The sequence below is a fragment of the Mizuhopecten yessoensis genome, unplaced genomic scaffold (genome assembly GCF_002113885.1).
Source record: "Mizuhopecten yessoensis strain PY_sf001 unplaced genomic scaffold, ASM211388v2 scaffold10871, whole genome shotgun sequence".
Taxonomy (NCBI): domain Eukaryota; kingdom Metazoa; phylum Mollusca; class Bivalvia; order Pectinida; family Pectinidae; genus Mizuhopecten; species Mizuhopecten yessoensis.
Genome location: NW_018408763.1, coordinates 386631 through 406508, shown reverse-complemented (window position 1 = coordinate 406508; position 19878 = coordinate 386631). Strand labels below are relative to the sequence as shown.

General features: G+C 36.3%; 2 protein-coding genes across 8 annotated transcripts in view; one reads left to right on the top strand and one right to left on the bottom strand.

The window, feature by feature from the left end:
• LOC110463181 overlaps nt 1–19878 on the bottom strand; it is a 494021-nt gene that overhangs the window by 162046 nt on the left and 312097 nt on the right. The window lies entirely within an intron of this gene.
• LOC110463182 (protein couch potato-like) overlaps nt 1–19878 on the top strand; it is a 177832-nt gene that overhangs the window by 62705 nt on the left and 95249 nt on the right. The window contains exon 1 of one of the 7 annotated variants that reach the window (XM_021517576.1): nt 15879–16968. The exons of the other annotated variants lie outside the window; for them this stretch is intronic. Coding sequence (XP_021373251.1) covers nt 16933–16968 — 36 coding nt within the window. The 5' untranslated portion in view covers nt 15879–16932. Of the gene's footprint in view, nt 1–15878; nt 16969–19878 lie in introns of those variants that run through there. 7 annotated transcript variants of the gene reach the window in all.

The window sequence follows — 19878 nt, the reverse complement described above, 5'->3', positions numbered from 1 at the left end:
CAATACTCTACAACCCAGCTTCAGTCCTTTATACACGTTGTGTGTATCACAATACTCTACAACACAGCTTCAGGCCTTTATACACGTTGTGTGTATCACAATACTCTACAACACAGCTTCAGTACCTATAATCATTACTATAATATACCGATATGTTATTTGCTGATTTTATATTTACTGGTCCTTGGTGAAAGATTTAGAGAAAATTAGAATGAGTGCAGTGTCTCATTGTTATTTTAATTGACATTAAAAAGACACATTGAAAACTTCATGAGAAATAAATGCTTCACAAAATCTTTTTTTCTCTGGGAACTCCTGCTTTCCCTCCACCACCAAAACCTGGAACGTCCTTAAATGACCATAGTTGTTAATATGTAAAACACAAACAAAGCAAACTAAACCTTTGTGTTATTACATTTCAGTATATCAAGTATCTGTTGGTTATGATGCACAAAGGTATTTATGCCTATTGCTGGATAAAGATGTAGGGTATATGATATAATAACTACCCATTGATATTGCTACAAAAAGTTATAAAAAAAGAAATGGATAAAGAAATCGGTATGAAATTATTTTTTTAATTTATTGCTTAGCATGGATTTAATCAATTGTTATATTGTCGGGGGTTGGGCAGCTGTGTTTGACATCACATGTACGAGTAGATCGTCACAATGAATCTTTACTCTACACAGCGGCAATGATGCGTATATTTGTTTGAAACTTTAAACTTTTATATTCCCATTATCCTGTTTGAATTACATAATCCTTTGAACCACAGTGTCAAAAGACTTGAAGCTGTGATTAAAGTGAGGTAGAGTTACATAACATACATATGATATCACATATAGGTCCCAGAAGATTCCCTCCCAACATACGAACAATACTTTTACGATTTGTGGTGAAAACTTGGCATTCCTCAGATAAAACCGCCAGCGAACATGTGCATGACTTTATAAACTAATTCATCATACCACAAAATGTATAAAAGATACTAAACATCTTAGTTAGCTTTTAATACCAGTTTCAAACATTAAACAAGATTTTGATTTATCCCTAGTCTGCTTCTTAAAGTCCTAGATTAAGTTGTATTAAAAATATGAAAATATTAAAAAAAATAAGAAATTCCAATTTTCTTTCAAAAACTTTTTAAAAAGTTATTGAGTTCTTAAAAAATCCCCAAAATTTCAAAATTTCTTTTAAAACTTTCTAAAAAGATATTAAGTTCTTAAAAAAAACACCCAAAAATCCATTTTTCTTAAAAACTTTTTAAAAAGTTATAAAGTTCTTAAAAATACAAACAATTTCAAATTTTCTTCAAAAACTTTTTGAAGTTAAACATATTCAAAAGAACGACATCTTTTTTAATGAAAAAGTATAAATGTTTTATTTTAGAAAGAAAGCAACAGTGGATCCTCCTTTACCAGATAATGTTACTGGAATGCTTGCTTACTTTAAACCACGATGAGAGTGTGCTACACAAACTGAGAGTTAATACCCCGGCCAGCATTAGTATATCTTACCATCCCACACAACCCAGGCCAAACTGCCACATAGTTAATGATGCAGAAAGAAAATGACAAGCTTTTTATGGCCCCCCCTAAGTCAGGATCTCCAGTATGCTTGACAGTCTGATTATCTTTGTGCCTCATTTAGGCCTGATCACTTCATTCAAAAATCTGGAGTCTGCCTGTCTCACGGGAATGTAAGAAAAAACAATTCTCTGTTACTGCATGGCTGATCAGCTGATCACGACTTGTCCGTGTTTAAGGATGTAGGTTAACATACTGTGGTATATGAATCTCTTTCACAGAAGAGTTCCACAGGACAACACAAGTATTGTTGTATGAAATTCTTTGTAATGACATAATTATCAGGTTCACATACATGGAAGCTAATACCTTGACAATTATCGAATTATGTTAATTAGGGTTTTTAAGGGAGAATTTAAACTAGTTAAATACATGATTTTATAGGTCAAATATTGTAGTGTCAAGATGATTATATAATCTATCAGAATTGTAAGATTTCTACCATACATACATATACTTACAGGCTATCAGAATTTTAGGATTTCTACCATACATACATATATATACATACAGGCTATCAGAATTTTAGGATATCTACCATACATACATATACATACAGGCTATCAGAATTTTAGGATATCTTACCATACATACATATACATACAGGCTATCAGAATTTTAGGATTTCTACCATACATACATATACATACAGGCTATAAGAATTTTAGGATATCTACCATACGTACATATACATACAGGTTATAAGAATTTTAGGATATCTACCATACATACATATACATACAGGCTATCAGAATTTTAGGATATCTACCATACATACATATACATACAGGCTATCAGAATTATAGGATATCTACCATACATACATATATATACATACATGCTATAAGAATTTTAGGATATCTACCATACATACATATATATCCAGGCTATCAGAATTTTAGGATTTCTACCATTCCTACTTTCAGAAATTGTGGGAACTTCCATACATATCCATATAGAATATCAGAATTATAGGATATCTACCATACCATATATACATATAGAATATCAGAATTGTAGGATATCTACCATACCATATATACATGAACAATAAGGTGATTATAGAGTGTCTTCCAAACATATGCATACAAACTTTTAAAATTTTAGAATATCATATAAAAAATGTACGTAAATATAGGCTATCAGAATTTGAGGACATATCTACCGTACGTAGAACTAGGTACATGCACCTGCTCTGCGGAATCTCAGACTAGAAACCGGTGTGTTGGGAATCTTTATAGATATTAAGCATCGGAGGACTAATTGGTATCTGCTATTGTGTCTGTATAGTCTTGTTTATATCCAGGCCTACTGACTCCATGTTTCTTGTGGTCAGCAAAATAATCAAATTCCTGTATAAGTAAAAAAAATGTTCTGTTTTGTTTCATTTGTTTCGTAAATGTAACATAAAGTCATCATTTTTAAGACGGTATAATGTTACAAGATAATGATCCTTGCACAGAAATATTTACTTATAAAAGAAATCTCACATGCATGTGTTGTCCTCGTAAATGTAAAATAAAGACATCATTTTTAAGACCTTATCGTCACAAAATAATGATCCTTACACAGAAATATTTACCTATAAAAGAAATTTACATGAAAATCGAGATCATACTTTAGCTGGTGTAAGCTGAACTTGTTATATTCTGGTGATCTCTGTAAATTATTACATTTAACTCATTCACCCCTAAAGACACAATTGAACTCGTCCAATTCAAAGGTTGGAATCGTTCATTATGAAATTTCAGGGGTGAATGATTTAAATACTAATTAAAGCAGAGAAAGCTGCATTTTGGGAAATTTTAGAAATGAAATTTTCTTTTCAAACTTTGGTAGAAATTAAAGCTAACTTTGAGACTAAAGATACCAAAAATGTTATTCTAGTAATTAAACAAGTAATTATTGAACCAGTAATTATTGAATTGGTTAGACATGAATGGCTTCATTATACAATATATAGTTATGATAAGTAGGTATAGTTATACTAACAGTTTCTGGTGGAGAAGGGTTAATGGCCTGGACCTGTGGCCCAGTATTCTACTAGACTTATCAATAAAACATTAATGAAATAAAATGAAGTTTTATGATAGTTTGACAGTGGTATAATGACACACTGCCTCCAGATATTGGGGACAATGAGATGCGACTGCTGTAGCTACCAGCCATCTGAGGTATACAGGATCACATAGATACAGCTGTGTCTTACAAGCATTTAAATGACACTGACATTTCTGCTTTCTTTCAAGGTCTTTTGAGCTCATTTGTAAGCAGACTGAGATGATTTTATCGGGTCAGTCAGCCGTGACAAAATCTATACTATTATAGTTTTGTAGTTGTAGTTATTGACAAGCTATAGGAATACAGGGGGTCTATTAGAAATATAGGGGGAGGGGGAACATATAGCCCCAGTAAAAAATATAGGGGGTGGGGCTGGAGACCAAACCTCAATAAGAAATATAGGATGGAACCGTGTGACCATTGTTGGGTGATGAATGAGTGGCATAATACACCAAAAGACAAACGCAGGGGGATTATCTATGATGCACTATGGAATTATTTCTTGTTTACCGACAATTACAATTTTGAAGATAAACACATGAAGCACCACAGACTAATTTGAAAACTAATTTGAAAACCTTAAACAATGATGCACCACAGACTAATTTGAAAACCTTAAACATGATGCACTACAGACTAATTTGAAAACCTTAAACATGATGCACCACAGACTAATTTGAAAACCTTAAACATGTTGCACCACAGACTAATTTAAAAATCTTTCGTAGTTTAATTTAAGTTTCACATTGGTAGGCGGATCCTGCACTTTAGGATCATTTGTTGCGATACACTCCAAGGTAATTTATCAAATTACATACAGTTAGTGATAAACTAGTAAGTAATTTCTAATTAGTTTGTACGCAATGACAGATAGAGTGCGATAAACTCATAATGATCTACTGTAGGAAAACGGGGATGATTCCCAGGGTAGGGTAGCACCTGTCTGTCAGTTGTTGTTCTTATAATGTTACAGAATCATAGAAACGATGTTTTGATGATTACACTTACACAAACATTCAATGTTGACAGGTACATATCAGGATTGTCTTACTGTCACAGAAAATATTGTAAATCATTTCGTTGGATGAATTCTTGGATTGGAAGAAAAATTGTACAAAAACATTTGTGTAAAAGGTTCTGAGAGACTACATTTATCATAGTCAGCTATCGGGAGTGTGTTGGGGTCACAGTATATTGTAAATCATTTAAATTTCATGAATATTTGGATTTGAAGACAAATTGTATAAAGTCGAACAAGATTTTTTTTCAAAGGTTGAAGGATGTAAAAATGCGGAGTGTAGATAATTTAGGATGTACTGTGGTTATAGATGTTGAAAAATAGAAATAAAAATGAAGAAAAATAATCTTCCGAGATGAGTAATAACGTAATACATGATAATGTACACAATAGCTGAGGCTAACAGCATTGTCTACAGTACATTGGGGTGTGAATCACCACTTGCCCAGTCTCGGATCCCTGTACACTTTATCTGGCAGGTTTTACTTGAGCTATCTCATGTACATATGTTCCGATATAAAATTCTCTATTTCGCAATGTGGTCTGTGCCGAAAGTTTTGGCAAGTAGCGACAAGCTAGAACAAGATCAATGCATGTAACCCAACAAATCTGCCTCATCCTGCTTCATGCAAAGTCAATGGGTGGAACCAGATTCAGATAAACTCTTGAAAGACCGAGAACAGGTTGAAGGTCAAGGTTAAAGGTCATTTGTGGTGTCTGCATTTTGGATTAGGGTGTTCTTTCGAGGGTCTGGTATCTGAGTTGAGATATGGCTTATTTAATCCACCCACTACCAGCCCTATATGACAGAGATGAAGTCCAAATCTGTTTGTTTTATAATTGACGGCCAACTCATGCGATACTTGTCTGTCAAAACCTGTTTGCTCGTTATATTTTAATGTAGATTTTGATGTCTTGTTTCAAGATGGAAAGTGACGTGTAGCATTAAGCAACCCTCACCATTTAAATTGATTTGAATATGTGTTTTACCCCGCGCGCACACACGGAAAGTGTTTTTAAGATTTACTTTAATACCACTAGAGTGATATACATTTTGTGCACTCTATATTTCTGTTGTACCGATTACTACCGTGAACTGTCCAACCTGACATTAGACCCACAGTTCAGTAGTGTCTATAAATTATAGTAAAATTTAATTTGACAAAAAAAGAGGAAAATTTAACATCAAGTAAATTTAAAAAAATGTTTTTATAATCAAGTCTGCTCGTACAATCTGCTGGGGGAAACAATATCTTTAAACATTTAGTAATGGGAAAGTTTTACCATTTGACTTCTGTAAACTAGAACCTTTGCAGCCTGAAAACCTGTATAATCAGAACCTCACCCCCTGGCACTTTATACATTTATATCTTAATTTAACCTGTCTTGTATGAAAACCTGTATAATCAGAACCTCTACCCCCTGGCACTTTATACATTTATATCTTAATTTAACCTGTCTTGTCTGAAAACCTGTATAATCAGAACCCAACCCCCTGGCACTTAATACATTTACATCTTAATTTAACCTGTCTTGTCTGAAAACCTGTATAATCAAAAACTTAACTAGCTATATCGAGGCCCCACTTTTTAAACATTTTCATTTTGATTGCTATTTCAAATATGTACATTATATGTACAGTTCAGTTTGTTTAAACCAAACACTGTTTAATATGTAAACCTGTGAAAACCAGACAATTTCTTTCGATGTAAACTTTTTGTGTCATTCAACAGACTCAAAGTAATAGCAATTATTGTTGGCTGTATTTTATATGTACTGTTTAATTTGTCTACACCGAACTATGTTTAATCTGTTAACCTAGAAAAAAAAAAACTAGAAAAAAACATGCAATTTCTTTTCTATGTAATTTTGACCTGTATAATCCTGTAGACCTGTTGGGGTGGTCAGGTGGCGCAGGAGATAGCGCACTTGCCTTTCACCAAGGCGGCCTCGGTTCGATTCCCCGATTGGATGTGAAAAGGTATGGGGTCACCCGCCCAACCACGTGGGTTTTCTCTGGGTACTCCAGTTTCCTTCCACATTAAGACCCCTGCACACTATCATCCTGGTACTGAACTAGAGTGATTGATTTAAGTTAAAATAACTTGTTTTATAGTTGTTGTAAAATAAATAAAGTTTATATTATATAGACCTGTTATAATTGTTTTAGTATCAGTGATGTTTGGTTTAGACGGGATACATTGTACAGATAAACTGATTAGAAATGCTTAGTTATAATAATGTATATTTGTAAAATGACTAATATATTTTTTCTTTTGTATTTACAGGTAAGTGTTATTTACAAACCTGATCGGATGTTACAGAGCATAGAGTGGGGCTGACATGTAAAGTAGGTCGCTGTGAGTCTAAAACTACAAACAGATCTGATTGAATGTTACAGAGGATAGAGTGGGGCTGACATGTAAAGTAGGTTGCTTTGACTCTAAAACTACAAACAGATCTGATTGGATGTTACAGAGGATAGAGTGGGGCTGACATGTAAAGTAGGTCGCTTTGAGGCAATAACTACAAACATATTTGAGTGGATGTTACGGAGCATAGAGTGGGGCTGACATGTAAAGTAGGTCGCTGTGAGTCTATAACTACAAACAGATCTGATTGGATGTTAAGGAGCATTGAGTGGGGCTGACATGTATAGTAGGTCGCTGTTAGGCAATAACTACAAACTGTTGCGTAATTATAGGTCGCAGTGATGATATCATATATATGGGCATTTTTGTAATGTAGGTCGCTGATCTAGTTACCACAAATTTTGGTCCGGAATTATATGCCGCAGTGATGATATCTATGGTTATTTGTGATACAGATCAATTAAAATGCAACAAGTTTTTTTGACCTAATTTCAGTTATGTTGGTAAAAGAAAGCTAATATCATTGAAACCGTTAGTTTTAGTTAGATAACTGGCATCATTTAATGTAAGAACCAACAATGTAAAGTAACATAGCTCAATACACGATTCAGGGTTTTATTATTATATGATGTGATGATAATTAAAAGGTTGATTTTATGAATTAAAGTCATTAAAAAATAATTTATAAAAAGACTACAATGAGGTCATCTCCAAAAGTTACTACAAGTAATAATTAACTCATTCAACCCTACATTTGTAAACGGGACTTGCCCAGTCTTTGATTTGGTAAGGTTCAAATATGACTTTAGGGGGAATGGGTCAATGCAAATTCCAGACTCAACCTGTAATCAGCATGGTTATGAGTTTTATGATGTGTTCACCAACAAATGTGCCGAGAGTTTGACCCAGTTATAGTATAAAGTTGTACCCTGTGTTGATAAGTGTTTGGAGTCAAATCACAGCCTGTCTAAGGACCTGCCTCAGTAGGAGATAAGATAACGTCACACTGTCCTAGTCTTGTTTACTTGTGGGAAAGGTCAGAGGTCAAATGGACTGTCATGTTGGAAAAGGTCAGAGGTCAAATGGATTGTCAGGTTGGAAAGGGTCAGAGGTCAAATGGACTGGCATGTTGGAAAAGGTCAGAGGTCAAATGGATTGTCAGGTTGGAAAAGGTCAGAGGTCAAATGGACTGTCTGGTTGGGTGGTGATGTTTGTGCAGTATTTTAAACTATTTAGATTTATCTCCCTTGATTCGATGGTAAAGGTAAATTATCATATAAAACACCTTATTGCTGTTTAATGGTAGTTTTTCTTTGTCAGTTTTATTATATGCAATCGAACATTTACAGCCGACTGATCGAGACATAGATTTCAAATATTATGACTCAAATTATCAAAACCCTTTTAACTTTTTTCGTTCAGGTTGAACTGTGCAACATGTGCCTTGGGCAATCAAATAATAAATAAAAATGTTTGATTACTTGTAATTCAGTGTTTGTCTGACTTAAAACAGTGTTAAAGTAGTAATGTCAGTCTAACTTCGGTGAAGCGGAACATAGGTTTTTAACACCTAATAAGAAACACATAACATGTGAAACTTTATACAAAACACAAAACTTCTATTGCGCCAGATTTTACGTGTACATAATACTTACATTTATTGTTAGCCATTTATTTGTGTCCTAGCTTACTTTCATTGTGACCTTCTTAAAATTAATTCCCATATACATTTCCCTAAATTTCTAGCCAAACATGTTTATTCTAATGTCAGATTTTGAGAGTTTCATAAAAGAGAGACGAATCTTATTTCCAAAAACATTTTATACAGTAGTATTCATAATGCAAAATAGCATTAAGATTTACTCAAAGCTGTTGGCGTTCAAATATGAAATATTGTAGCATTCAATTTGTGAAATTTGAAATTCAAGGAATCTCCAGTTGTGGTGTGTTTTATACTCGTGGAGCTGTTTCTTTCTGGGGTTGAATATACATGTACAGGGACTGTTTTGATACGTTTTGAGGTTGGCGCTCATTCTTAGTCAGCAGTCTTTCGGATTGAGACGACATAAGCCTCTTTGCGACTCTGAAGTCTGTCGGTACTGGATTAATCGCCGCTGAAATAACGGGACTAGTTACACCATTCTTTATCTATTACATTTGTGCCATTGTTTGAGGAATTGTAATTCGCCGCCACGGGATACAAACCCACCCTCACTTGACCTGGGCTAGTACGGGAGTAAATCGGCTCCCTTCTAACACTCCTATTCTTCCAAACATTTGTATTTAGTGAGGGATCAAGGCATAAGACAGACTATTAGAGATTAACATACAGAAGGTGAAGAAATTTAAAGGTTGCCGCTTACCTCCATAATCTCGGGGCTTTACACGGGTTAGTTGAGTCAGCAGGAATACTAAAGAAATATTTCCACGGGTGTTTGTTATATTAATACAAAACAAATGCTTGCTGTCTTCCTTTGCTGATTGTAGCGTGTCAAACGTATTGATGAACAAGAATGGTTAGCTTGATGTGGGAAAATCAGTTAAATTTAATTTTCGACCTTTTCCCATTGTTGGAATTTTTGTATTATTATATTATCTCTTTGTGAAAGGTTATCAGACTTTGGAGGATTTGAATGGTGTTTTTATGAAGGTCCCGTGTTCTATGTAATGTTCGGTCGGAGCGCCAGTTTACTTGTATTAGGTGATGGCGTTGTACCATAGAATATTAATTCGAAACGTTTTTGTTGAAACACCCTTGAGAAATGCATTACACGTCCTATTGTGCTGATGGTTATGCTGAGTTTTGAATGTCGATGAAAGCATCTTTTATACCTCCGATTTTCTGAGTTACACTCAAGGTGAATACATTAAAAAGTTCTTTAAAAGTTAGCATTGTGTAGGCAAATAATTTTTAAAAAGTAATATGTGTAGATTAATAATATATTTGAAATTACTGTTTGCTCATATTAATATAGTTGAGATATTTGTTCTTGACAAGTCCTAGCAGGTAGTTTCAGTACAGACTTAAAATGTTATTGTTTAACTCATTCACCCTAGAAGACACATTTTAACTCTTCCAATTCAAAGGGTGGAATAGTTCATTATGAAATTTCAGGGGTGAATGGGTTAAAGCATTAGTTTGATAGGATGAGAATTAGATCTCAATAATCTAATAATCTAGTCGGTTCATGTGATCCCTTATAAATTTAACAAAACTATAATAAAAAATACTTTCAACAAAATTTTACGATGTCGTTGACTTTTCACAAATCGCATGCTTTTTCTTATAATTCAGTACTGCTTGAACCTTATACCGCCTTTTGCTACAAATGTTATCTGAGGCCATTACTTCACATGGAGGCAAATATTTTTTTATCAAATCATTTGTCTATTTAGTTGTACCAAGAGTTCAAGAGTCCTTTTAGTGTAAATTTCCTCATTTATATTCGTTTGGAGGAAAAAAATTGTACCCTTTTGAATTGAGAATGCATGTATTAAATTGAGAATTAATGTTTTTTAATACCCTTGAGGAATGTAAAACAAATGTTATTTTCATTCCATATTGAGTTCTAAATACCAGTCATCCACAGGAAACAATAATAGTAGAGATTGAATGTATCCAACATTTGGTTGGCGTGAATGTGGAGAAACTGTCAGACAGTTAGTTATACAGATGTAGAAAATCTTACAAGCATTTGGTTGACCAAATTTAAAAAAAAAAATGAAAACATTTAGTAGATACAGATAAGGAAAAGACAGGTGTTAAGATCTAACCAACCATCTTATAGAAGTGTCCCTTATAAATCACATCTTGTGATGCATTTTACAAAATTATAATTGTCAAAGTCAGGACCTATTCACTGTGAATCCTGCACTTCACCGGATTTACTATCCAGGAATTGTAATTCATTAAATTGCACAACATAAAAATGACGGATGAGTTCCTGACAAGGGAAGTGACTCTAAGCCTTTCAGAGAAGGGATAGTAACTACGAATAGAAAAAACTGTTTTGATTTGGAACTTTACTTTAACACAATAGCTGGTAGATGCTGGTACCATTTACATTAACTCATTTGAAGACACATTTGAACCCTTCCGTTTCAAAGGTTGGAATAGTTCATTATGAAAAATCAGGGGTGAATGAGTTAAATTAACACATTTGATTAGATCCAAATCAGATGTGGAATTCCAGTTTATTAACTGCAAATTTACGCATGCAGGAAAGTAAATTTCTCCGTGACATCCTATTGATATGATAAAAGATATGTTTCATTTAATTTATCTTAGGAAACTGCATCTTATTAAAATATCTAGGGATTTGATTGAGAGTTGAAGTGGTTTTCATAAAGGGTCCTTTTTACACCAGAGATTTGTGAGTCCTCGGGCAACTTCGTGGGACAGATCACACGCAATAATTGGTCAATTTTGTTTCGTTTTACATTTTAAATTTAATTTTCACAAGTCTGAGTCAGAAAATTGTTTGTATTGCTAGCTGCTCCATGTGTTACCTCCCTAATTGACAATTAAAAAATACTGAAATAGGTTCCCGAATGTAAATTATATTCATCAGTTTTAAGCTTTCCTGTGTGAATTTCAAAATTCTGATGATTCACACCTGATCATTTTTAACAAGAAGTTGTTTTCACCTTAGAATGTGTGTATTTTCTCACGTTAAGAGAGGAATTTAGTTTTTTTTATGTCTACATGCTCGTTGCACATACCACTAACAGAATATATTACACACACTCGGTGACACAGTTCAATTTCTGCTGGCTGAACAGGTTTATGATGGGTTCAGCATGTGGGAATGTACTTTTTAATATTTTTATGTATATTACATTTTTTTTTTCATATATTCAGATTTACAAATAAATTTTGAAACATTAGAAGTTATATTAAGTAGTTACCACCCTATGACGGTGGAGTAGGGTGAAGATGTGTTCATTTTAAACAGATTAAGTGATATACTGTATACTCAACTTATGCAGTGATTATGGGGATTCAGATATATTAGTCCTGGACACATGCTTTCCCTATGGGATTCAAATATATTAGTCCTGGACACATGCTTTCCCTATGGGATTCATCAACATTTTTATAATGACACTCAGGACTCAGCTGAGAAATTAACAAAAATCATTTTAGAGGTGTTCATCTAGCAGGCGTTATTTCCATGAACATTACTTTTATTAAATCAAGATTTTTATCCTGAACATTAAATTATTCACCCCTGAAGTTTCATAATGAACTTTTCTAACCTTTGAATTACTAAATTATTCACCCCTGAAGTTTCATAATGAACTTTTCTAACCTTTGAATTAGAAGAGTTCAAATGTGTCTTTAGGGATGAATAAGTTAAGCAATGAATTATACTGTTTAATGTTATAAGGGAATCTTATTGGTAATAGACACCTTAACTCATTCACAACTGACATTTCATAATGATCTATTCCAACCTTTGAATTGGAAGAGTTCAAATGTGTCTTCATGGGTGAATGAGTTAACCTTTGCGTTGAGTCGGTAGGTTGACATAACTATTTGTCCTGTAATTAGCCCATGCCTGGTAATAAGCCCATTCATATTTAATGCAGTTCAGAAAAAATGCAAACAAATGCTATATTTCATTGTCATGTTTTATGCCCTTCCCCCTAATGTGTTTGCCCCCTAGGCTATTACAGGATATGTACGATGACCCCAAACTGTACAAGCCAGCAGCACCGCCGCCGCCCTAAAAATTAACAATGGCACAAAACAAATTTGTTAACTAATTCACCCCTGAAATTTCATAATGAACTATTTTAACATTTGAATTGGAAGAGTTCAAATGTGTCTTCAGGGGTGAATGGATTAATTGGGACAATATTGACACCGACGACATGTTCAGTAAAGTCCCGCTGTTGTAAAACTTAACGTGTTGTGTAAGCTCCCATGCAGTGGTTCACAGAAGGTGTAATATGATGACATGGTAAGATGATCTACCTGTATGTTTGTCACCTGAGAGTCTACAGTCACCTGTGTGGTGCAGGTATAACAAGGTGTTACCTGTAACACAGGTGTCAACAGATGCTGTGTTCGCACTACCAGATATAATAAACACGAAAATTGGCTTAGTATCAAAATACAATTCTGTGTAAGTTCCATTAACATTGGGCTTAAGTTGTAAAACAGAGGTAGAAACAAAAGGTGTTTAATGTCAAGTATGTATATATGTTTGTTATATTATTTATCCCTGAAATTTCATGATGAACTATTCCAGCAGGACAAAAAAGTTTTAAATAAATAAAAAAATATATATTATTGTCAAAATTGGTGTCAGGAGGGCACATATAAATGTTATTTAAAACCTGATAAATGTCACGTTTATTGTCAAATGATACATAAAAAAGTGGAGGTTGGTTGGAAGCTTTAAGCTATTTTCTACATGTCTTACAAAAGGTATTGGATGTTTGAAGGGTGAGTGACTCCATAATAAAGGGCCTACTACAACGAACATGAGTCATATATGTATCTGGTTCAACCAGTTTCTGATCGTAAAAAGGCCGTGGCTAAGTTTCCATCAATCAAATTTTATTTATGATTGACTTTGATAAAAAAAATCTTTTAGCTCATTGCACAAACTGGTAAAACAAATTTTTGATAAACAAAATTTTGAAAAAGTCTAGCTTCTGAGGAAAAAGTCTAGCTTCTGACGAAAAGGTCATCTTGATCAAAACTTATTTTAGCTCATTGCTTGAAGTGGTAAAACAAATATTTGATAAACAAAATTTTTGATAAACAAATTTTTGATAAACAAAATTTTGAAAAAGTCTAGCTTCTGACGAAAAGGTCATCTTGATCAAAACTTATTTTAGCTCATAGCAGGAACTGGTAAAACTAAAAAAGGTCTTGTTTGGCATTTAACATCCTTACAACACCTGAAGTCAAATGACACTAGATGCCTAAGGAGTGTGAACAGTATTTAAATCTCTTACAGAAACTAATAAGCCTCAAAATTCATCATTAGACAAAATAAATTTTGAAGACACAAGGGCGACAATTTAGCAATGTAACAACATAGCATTGAACAGTTTATGACTGCATGCTGTTCTTAATCGTTTTACCACTGTAGACGATAATGGACTCATCCATATCAAAGCATGGCAGAGTCTACTAAAGTTACATAGGGGTGGAAGGTTTAATATGACTTCTAATTTTCTTTACTTTCAATTTTTCCTTTTTTTAATTTCTGTTATGTATTTCAATTTTATCAACGGAAATATCATGCAGTCATTAAAATTGAGACTGATATCTTCGAGGTACAAGCATCCTTGGAACAGATTTGCTTGAAAATCAATCCAATGACAGTGCTATTACTAGATAACAATATATTCTGATATAAATATGTCATTATTTTTCAGAAAACTTTCAATAATACATAAACTGTACGAAAATATCCAGTCTGCTTTGAATATTTTGCCTGGTGTCATCTTTTTTCTCTCCGTATGTTGTTTTTCTCACCGCAAGAATTTCAGGAATAAACCGTAAACTAGTGTTTTCTATTGTGGTCGTCATGACAACGATGCAAAGTTTTCTGTCCGCAGATTTAGCAACATTCAAGTCTGAAATATTTATGAGTGCATCGCTGTATATAGAATGGTCGATGATGCTTTCAAACTTTATAACAATCATGCAGTGATAACAACAAAATGTTTGCATTTTCACTAAAAGCTAAACACAATTGCCCTTTGGTAGGAACAGAATGGGTCAAGGGTCAGCTGTGAACGAGGGAGGATGCCCTTTGGTAGGAACAGAATGGGTCAAAGGTCAGCTGTGAACGAGGGAGGATGCCCTTTGGTAGGGATAGAATGGGTCAAGGTCAGCTGTGAACGAGGAAGGATGCCCTTTGGTAGGGACAGAATGGGTCAAAGGTCAGCTGTGAACGAGGGAGGATGCCTTTTGGTAGGGACAGAATGGGTTAAAAGGAATGATTGAATACAGAGGAAAGGGGACAAAGTGGTGAAAGATGGAGGAATGGTAAGGGGGGAAGCGGGGCTGGCGTGATGAATGATGGAAGAATGGGGGAATGGTGAAAGACTGAGGATGGGAAGGAGGGNGGGGGATGGTGAAAGATAGAGTTATGGGGCCCAAAGTGTTGACACTTGGCAAGTCCCTCTCTCACTAAGACTCGGTTAGTCTTCACTTAAAGCCTGTTAGTGTTTAGTACTGACATTTTGTTCGGATCATTGTGACAGTTTAGATTGAGCTGTTGTATAGTGTTGTTGATGACTTCTACCAAATCTTTGTCTAATGACTCATATAAACATGACATATTATGAAAACCCTTCAGGTATGTGAAGTAAAGCAATTTTTTTCTTTCTACGATCCGGGATGGAGAAAACACTGTGAAGCTTTCAAACAAAACAAAGCGGTCAACCTTTATTTATAACCAATGGAGATGACACACACTCTTACCTTCAAAGCAGAAAACTTTCATTAATATAAACAATGTTGAAAGCAAACAAGCTTTTTATAATTCATGGCCACAAAGAATACACCATTATAGCACAAGCCAGCCTACCCGGACTAGGAGTAGGACGGTTCATCAAACATTCATGTGAGTTGTTTCAGTGGCTCCGTGGACAATTCTATTACACTGGAAGTTATATAGCTCATGTTGCCATGTGGTAATTTCACCTGGTAAAAAAAAGGATAAAATATTCTGTATGTTTTGAATAACTGATAGGGTAGATGGCGTATTACCTGGTGGTTTGTGGTACTATAAACTTAACGACGTGTTGCATGTGGTATATCGCATGAAAACCATGTTCTGTACATTTTGTATATATCCATACTTAATAGACAGTTCACACCTGTTACCCGTTCGTGTAGGAAAATCGATGTCATTTTCTCCACTAATTGAGTCATCAGACTTTGGTAAATAAGGTCCTAAAGATATTTATTTTAGATTGTCTCCAGAAAATTTTACGCTTGAGTGATTATGATAATTTCTCACGTTCATCATGGTGTGAACATCGTTTTATCGGGAGTTTGCTGTTTGAGTGGTATTTATGGGAATCTCTCAGTTGTGTGTGTGTGTAGAAATTTGGATACTGGCTTATATATCAATACAACAGACACGCTACGCTGATCGGCCATGAAATCGCCCAACCGTGACGCACTCCGCAGGTATAGATATCCTTGTAATGGTGCTTGGTCATGTGAGACTGTACGAAGCTGACTGGATCCAATTATATTCCATTAGCACAAAACATTGTAAAGATGCAGATGACTTTGAGCACCAGACCATAGCATTCAGCTTGCCAGGGAAACTGGGGAAATATGAAGGGTGTCATGCATTTTTTATAAGTTGTATGATTTGTGGGGTATAACAGGGTAGGTGAGACAGTTACAACCGACCCTGTCGTAGATGTAAGAGGACTGCGAAGGCCGTGTGACAGAATTTTGGAGTACTTTGTCTATATAAACCTTGTCATTTTCAGTGTTACACGTCCACCATCAGTGTCTGCGTCAAAAGTTATCATAATACATACATCTATTCTGGACCACGCATACGTTTGACTGGATTACTGATTTATACCTATGCAACAAACATTATCTTCACCAAGATTCAGTATCTGTCTGAGAAGCCTCCTTCCCGTGTGATTATTGTGGTTAAGGTAGAAATCGTCGCAGTGCGTGATATTTGTAGAATGGCAAAACTCTAAATTCAATTCTCAATACTTAACGAGCACATGTGTGACAATCTGCTGTTACCCGACCAAGGACTAACAACGATTGTCAAAGACTGTTGGGAGTCTAGACGTTAATTTCAAATTTGTGAAAACATCCTCTTGGAACGAAATTTTCGGGAAATTTACGAGACATTTCCGTTAGAACTATCCTGTTGACACGATGAGCTTCTGTCCTTACGACTTAAGCACCTTGAAGGTAAGGCTTAAAATAATGTCACCATAATGTTTTAACTGCAGCGCTACAGAGATCGAAACTGACGACGGAAAAATCTTGATTTAAAACGAGTGGATTGTTTGTTTACGCTGGATAATTAGGAATTACCATCAACGATGTTTCGACTTATGTCTAACGATTTCTGTTGGTGGTAGTGTGTTAATTCGTTCACAGTGACTCGTTCACATCGAAACATGTCGGCTTTTTTCGTCATGCTCGATTGAACTAATGTCTATAGTGCTTGTGATGGCTTCAGCCGACGAGATATTAATCCCTGATCATTGCCCAAATTATACGTCTTTTCATGAAATATCTCCAAATGTGTGTTCACCATTAGGGTAGTTTTTTGTAGAAAACGTGTCGTTTATAATGATAGGTAAGAATTTCGCTGAGTGTTTGTTTATGGTGACACGTCTACCTCACATATGTTATAAAATATGACATTGCTGTAGTGGGTTCTTTGAGGGTAGCTGATCTGGTAATACTCCAGCAACTCTTGAACTGATGAGACATTTGACATGTCTGGTGAGTAAATCCATTATATAGAGTTGGTCGGTTTAGGCAGGTGTACAATCTATAGAGTTGGTCTTTATTATAGTTTAGTTTTGGTGCAATAGAAAAGTCTGCCTATATAGAGGTGGCCGAAGTCGTGTAAGTTTTGGTTGCCTATATAGAGGTGGCCGAAGTCGTGTAAGTTTTGGTTGCCTATATAGAGGTGGCCGAAGTCGTGTAAGTTTTGGTTCTCTATATAGAGGTGGCCGAAGTCTTGTAAGTTTTGGCTGCCTGTATAGAGGTGGCCGAAGTCGTGTAAGTTTTGGTTGCCTATATAGAGGTGCCTATATAGAGGTGGCCGAAGTCGTGTAGGTTTTGGTTCTCTATATAGAGGTGGCCGAAGTCTTGTAAGTTCTGGCTGCCTGTATAGAGGTGGCCGAAGTCGTGTAAGTTTTGGTTCTCTATATAGAGGAGGCCGAAGTCTTGTAAGTTTTGGCTGCCTGTATAGAGGTGGCCGAAGTCGTGTAGGTTTTGGTTCTCTATATAGAGGTGGCCGAAGTCTCGTAAGTTTTGGCTGCCTGTATAGAGGTGGCCGAGGTCGTGTAAGTTTTGGTTGCCTATATAGAGGTGGCCGAAGTCTTGTTGGGAGTGTTTTCCACAGAGGTGAGGTAGTATCCACAGCAATGCTGTGTTCACAGAGTAGTCTTATAAGAGGTCCAAGTTTCCATCCCAGCCCAGAGATCTTAACCCTAGTCACCTTCTGACACTCTAGAGACAGCTGTCCCCTGTCTCCTTCAATAGGACCAGTATCCATCCCAGACCTCAGAAAAATTGGCCCTCTCTGACCCTATAAGACAGTCTTCTGTCCCCAAGGTCATATTGGTCAGCCACATTCCTCTAACTTTCATTCTGTCTCCTTCACCTACGATTTGGCAAACTTTAACCTCCTTACCCTACACCAGAAATAATAAACATAGTTTACCTCCCTTACTCCAAAACCTATGCGCCCTCGTCACCTTTCCCTGCCATGGTCAAGAGTGTCATCCCCACCCAGGAAGGTTTTCCTGTCCTACTCTAGAGCTTATGAGCCCTATTCTCCTTTCCCAGCCCAGAATTCCAGCCCCAGTCTCTTTCCCAGAGTAGCAGCCCCAGTGTCCCTGGATCCCCAGAGTAGCAGCCCCAGTGTCCCTGGATCCCCAGAGTAGCAGCCCCAGTGTCCCTGGATCCCCAGAGTAGCAGCCCCAGTGTCCCTGGATCCCCAGAGTAGCAGCCCCAGTGTCCCTGGATCCCCAGAGTAGCAGCCCCAGTGTCCCTGGATCCCCAGAGTAGCAGCCCCAGTGTCCCTGGATCCCCAGAGTAGCAGCCCCAGTGTCCCTGGATCCCCAGAGTAGCCGCTCAAGTGACCCAGGATCCCCAGAGTAGCAGCCCCAGTGTCCCTGGATCCCCAGAGTAGCAACCCAGTGTCCCTGGATGCACAGAGTAGCAGCCCCAGTGTCCCTGGATCCCCAGAGTAGCAACCTAGTGTCCCTGGATCCCCAGAGTAGCAGCCTCAGTGTCCCAGGATCCCCAGAGTAGCAGCCTCAGTGTCCCTGGATCCCCAGAGTAGCAGCCTTAGTGTCCCTGGATCCCCAGAGTAGCAGCCTCAGTGTCCCTGGATCCACAGAGGAGCAAACCCATGATCAGTGTTCCTCCCCGGAGCAGCCCCTGTCTCCCTCCACAAAGTAGCAGCCTCAGTGTCCCTGGATCCCCAGAATAACGTCTCCCTCCCCTGAAGTAACAGCCAGTCTCCTTAAACACTTGTTGAGAAGTTGATTGACATCTATTAGACTGATGTGTTGAGCAAGCTGAGTCTCACAGATACACAGACCTGGGAGGGGATGTCTGGACTTCATCAACTTCTCTATAGGGCATCAAAGTAATACAGAACTAGCTAGGACTCAAAATGGGTTAAGGTACTGCCTCATCCCTCTGTTAACATGAAACATGGTATATTGAATTCTAGTTTAAACCTTTCTATACTTTGAAGTCTTTCTTGTGAAATTTATTCCTTAAGGCCATATTTGGAATAGATGTATTTTAGATTATTTTTTTAATCAAATTTTAATTTCTTGAATAGTGTTGAACTTTTACAAATATTCTTGTGGTTTAATCCAGTATTTCTTTATCAATAACAATTAACTGATCAGTTACAAAATGGTTTCTCCAGTATTTGAGACAATGGACTCTAAATCTTGTGCAGTATCCATACACTTTGTCAAGTATACTAGACAATAGGGAAGGGAGTACCCAAAACCTTGTCCAGTATACTAGACAACAGGGAAGGGAGTACCTAAAACCTTGTCCAGTATACTAGACAATAGGGAAGGGAGTACCCAAAACCTTGTCCAGTATACTAGACAA